Source organism: Lactuca sativa, chromosome 4 (genome assembly GCF_002870075.4).
Source record: "Lactuca sativa cultivar Salinas chromosome 4, Lsat_Salinas_v11, whole genome shotgun sequence".
NCBI classification, from domain to species: domain Eukaryota; kingdom Viridiplantae; phylum Streptophyta; class Magnoliopsida; order Asterales; family Asteraceae; genus Lactuca; species Lactuca sativa.
In genome coordinates this window covers 48,720,946-48,724,300 of record NC_056626.2, presented here as the reverse complement: position 1 = coordinate 48,724,300, position 3,355 = coordinate 48,720,946, and the positions used below count along the sequence as shown (strand labels likewise).

Sequence of the window (3,355 nt, the reverse complement as noted above, 5' to 3'; positions counted from 1 at the left end):
TACACAGTGCAATCAAACTTATCTTTTAATTATCATATATCATACATCAACTTTACAATTATGTTTTACATCTCAACAATTAATTTATATATATATATATATATATATATATATATATATATATATATATATATATATATATATATATATATATATATATATATATATATATATACACACACACACATTTTACATCTCAACAATTTATATATATTAAGGTTGTAAAAAACATTTGACGTTAGCTAGTCGATGGACTAGGGTCAAGGGATTAATCGGCTAAGCGGAAATTTATTGGGGGATTAATCGAGTAGCATTAATTGTTAATTTGTTGAATTTTAAAAAATTAAATATGAATAATATCATATCAAAGTTCGTAAATACCACTAATATGATTAACAAAATAGGTTAATACGATTAATACAACACTAATCATGCCTCAAATAATTTTCATTGAAATAAAACTTCTTCAAAATGTTAAAATTTCATCGTTTTATAATGTTTCACTCATTATTTATGAATGGATTAATCGCTAAGTGTCATCTAATCGGTCAAATAGCGCTTAGGGATTAATCGGGACCTAGTCGGGATTTTTACAACAGTGATATATATATATATATATATATATATATATATATATATATATATATATATATATATATATATATATATATATATATATACACACACACACACAAGGGGGGACACAGAAATTAATAGTAGGGGTTGCACAATTTTTTTCCGGTCAAACATAATATAAAACATAAAAAAAATCCGGTCAAATATAATATAAAACGTTTAATACAAAAAAAAATCTAATTAAACATAATATAACAACGATCTATTACAATTTAAATTTGTCATCTTCGTGCAAACATCTTTTGAAACCGCTCCATTACTTTTTCATTCTCAACTTTCGCAAGTGCTTCGGTCTCGACATTACAAAGCAATGCATCGTTCAAAAAGTTATCGCCAATTTTGTTACGCAAGTCGGTCTTCAAAAGTTTCATCTTTGAAAAACATCTTTCTACACTTGCGATCGTTACGGGTAATATCAAAACCAACTTTAAAAGCTTATAAACCAAAGGATAAGACCGATGTTTCCCCGTACTAACCATCAAACGAGAAAGGTCTAAAATTCATTTCAAACTAGTGAAGCGCTCATCTTTGATGTAAGAGTGATAAATTATCTCAAGTTGTCCTTCACGGTCTTTCATATCCAGATCATCAAAGTCATACTTGTATAACTTACCCAACTTCAACAACTTTGATTTGTCAAACTGTGCAAATGAATCACAGGGGCTCAAAGCACTCATGTATTCTAGTAACTGGGTGCTTGTTTCACTAAATCGAACCTGATATTCTGTAAGTTGCATATCTACCACCGTGTTGAAGATTTCAACCTCAAAATGAAACCTATTAGTCTTTGTAGTCTTACGGTTTCTCGCACCAATATACAAGTCTTCCATATCTAAAGTATCAATTTTACGTGTTTGACAAAATAGAGGATACTTTGGCAAAATGCTAGCAAACCATGTGTTTCTAAAAGATTGCAATGCATCCATTGTCCCTCTAACCATCGAAGCCGCTTCTAAAATGTCTAGATCTTTTCTTTGAAGTTGCTTTGACAATGTACCCGTGAGGCATAAAATGTCATACATTATATGTAAGTAAAACACAAACTCATATGATTTAAAATATGCTAAGATTTCGGATGCTTGTTGACGGTTTGCCAATGACCTTCCCTCATCTTTCACAAAATCTAAAACTACAAGAACATCCACAAACAACTTCATCAAACTTGTGAGTGTGTTGAAATGTGAACCCCCATCTTGTTTCTCCCACTCGAACAAGTGTAGTCTTTTGATTTAACCCTCTTTTGGTTTCAAGTTCACCACTACACAAGCCTTTTTGCACCCTTTCTCTTGCTTGTTCTCGTAGTAAGTCTTTTCTTTTACACGAGACACAAACTACATTAACCACCAACGAAATTTGCTCAAAAAAGTCACTAACAACATCATGCTTCTTTGCTACAGCCACAACTACTAATAGAAGTTGGTGTGCAAAGCAATGTACATAAAAAGTTGTGTCATTCTCTTGTAATATCAAAGCTTTCAAACCATTGAATTCTACTCGCATCTTGCTAGCCACATCGTAACCTTGTCCTCTTATCTATTAAAATTTAAAACAATATATATATATATATATATATATATATATATATATATATATATATATATATATATAAAACACATAAACCGAATTAAATTAAAGTGAAATAACAAAAAAGTAAAGAATAAATTGTGTGACTAAAACTCAACTTATTACTTGTAAGTACTTCATTTATGGCATTTTTGAGTGTCAAAGAAGATGTGTCCTTCACGTGCACTAGTCCTATGAATCTTTCTTTCACAAAGCCAAGACTATCGAAATAACGCAAAACAATAGCCATGTGTTCCTTTTTTGAAACATCATTAGATCCATCAACTAGTAAAGCAAAGACATCTTGACCAATCTTTTCACGAATACTCAAAAGTACTTATTGTGCAAAACATTGGACAAATTCTTTTGAATTTTAGGGGAAATTAGTTGATAGTTTGATAGTTTTTAGGAGCATTTTCTAATGTATTGTTGAAAATATCTTCACTAGTCTCCCGAATGGCTTTTAACACTTCAATGTAAAACCCTCTATTTTCCGAGTTAACCAACTCTTCATTACCATGAAACAGTAAACCAATTTTCAATAAAAGTCTAACAACAATAATAGAAACACATAATCGAGATTTATATTTATGGTCCTCCGCTTCGGTTTGCCTCCTTAAGACTACATTAATAGTTTGTTTTTCCCTCATTAAAAACTCACACTTTTCTTTTACTTTGTTGTGAAAACTATCAACACCACCCACATGAGTCCGAAATGCATCTTTTTTATTCCAAGTATCAAAACCTTGGGAAACAAATGCATCTCTCCCTCCTTTTTGTCCCATGAGGTCTCCACACACATAACGATATAAACAATATGCACTATTCTTTTTCACACTATATTCCAACCAATCAAAGTTATCAAACCATGAAGGAACGAATCTTCTAAATCTATCACCTATTTTTTTTTGGAAACTTATGTGCCCTTACTTGACAAGGTCCTTGAAGCAAATACGCTTTTCTTACATCATCTCTTATATTTGATTTGTAACTTGTAATCTTTGGCCTGTCTGCCGAGTCCTTTGGAAGATCTTTCAAGTCAACATTATCATTAGGTTGGTGAGAGCATGGTGTTGTGGAGTTGCATTAGAAACCGAAAGGATTGATTGATTGGTGATTGGTGTCTGTGGAGTTGCATTAGAATTAGAAACGGAAG

At 31.3% G+C, this 3,355-nt stretch overlaps 1 protein-coding gene across 1 annotated transcript; it reads right to left on the bottom strand.

Moving 5' to 3' along the window:
• Positions 1-1,136: 1,136 nt before the first annotated feature.
• On the bottom strand, positions 1,137-2,984 carry LOC111902587 (uncharacterized). The gene is made up of 4 exons (XM_052770848.1): positions 2,874-2,984; positions 2,336-2,512; positions 1,871-1,967; positions 1,137-1,765 (listed from the first exon to the last, which is right to left on the bottom strand). The coding sequence occupies exons 1-4, from the start codon at positions 2,982-2,984 to the stop codon at positions 1,137-1,139; spliced, it is 1,014 nt and encodes a 337-aa protein (XP_052626808.1).
• Between the last annotated feature and the right edge of the window lie 371 nt (positions 2,985-3,355).

What these genes read in the sequence shown, in the direction of transcription:
- LOC111902587 (XM_052770848.1), bottom strand. Translation starts at nt 2,984, where the DNA reads ATGGGACAAAAAGGAGGGAGAGATGCATTTGTTTCCCAAGGTTTTGAT. An exon ending in TCAAAAATGCCATAAATGAA is followed by an intron (nt 1,968 to 2,335) that starts GTACTTACAAGT and finishes TGGTTAATGTAG; the next exon opens with TTTGTGTCTCGTGTAAAAGA. An exon ending in GAACTTGAAACCAAAAGAGG is followed by an intron (nt 1,766 to 1,870) that starts GTTAAATCAAAA and finishes ATGTTCTTGTAG; the next exon opens with TTTTAGATTTTGTGAAAGAT.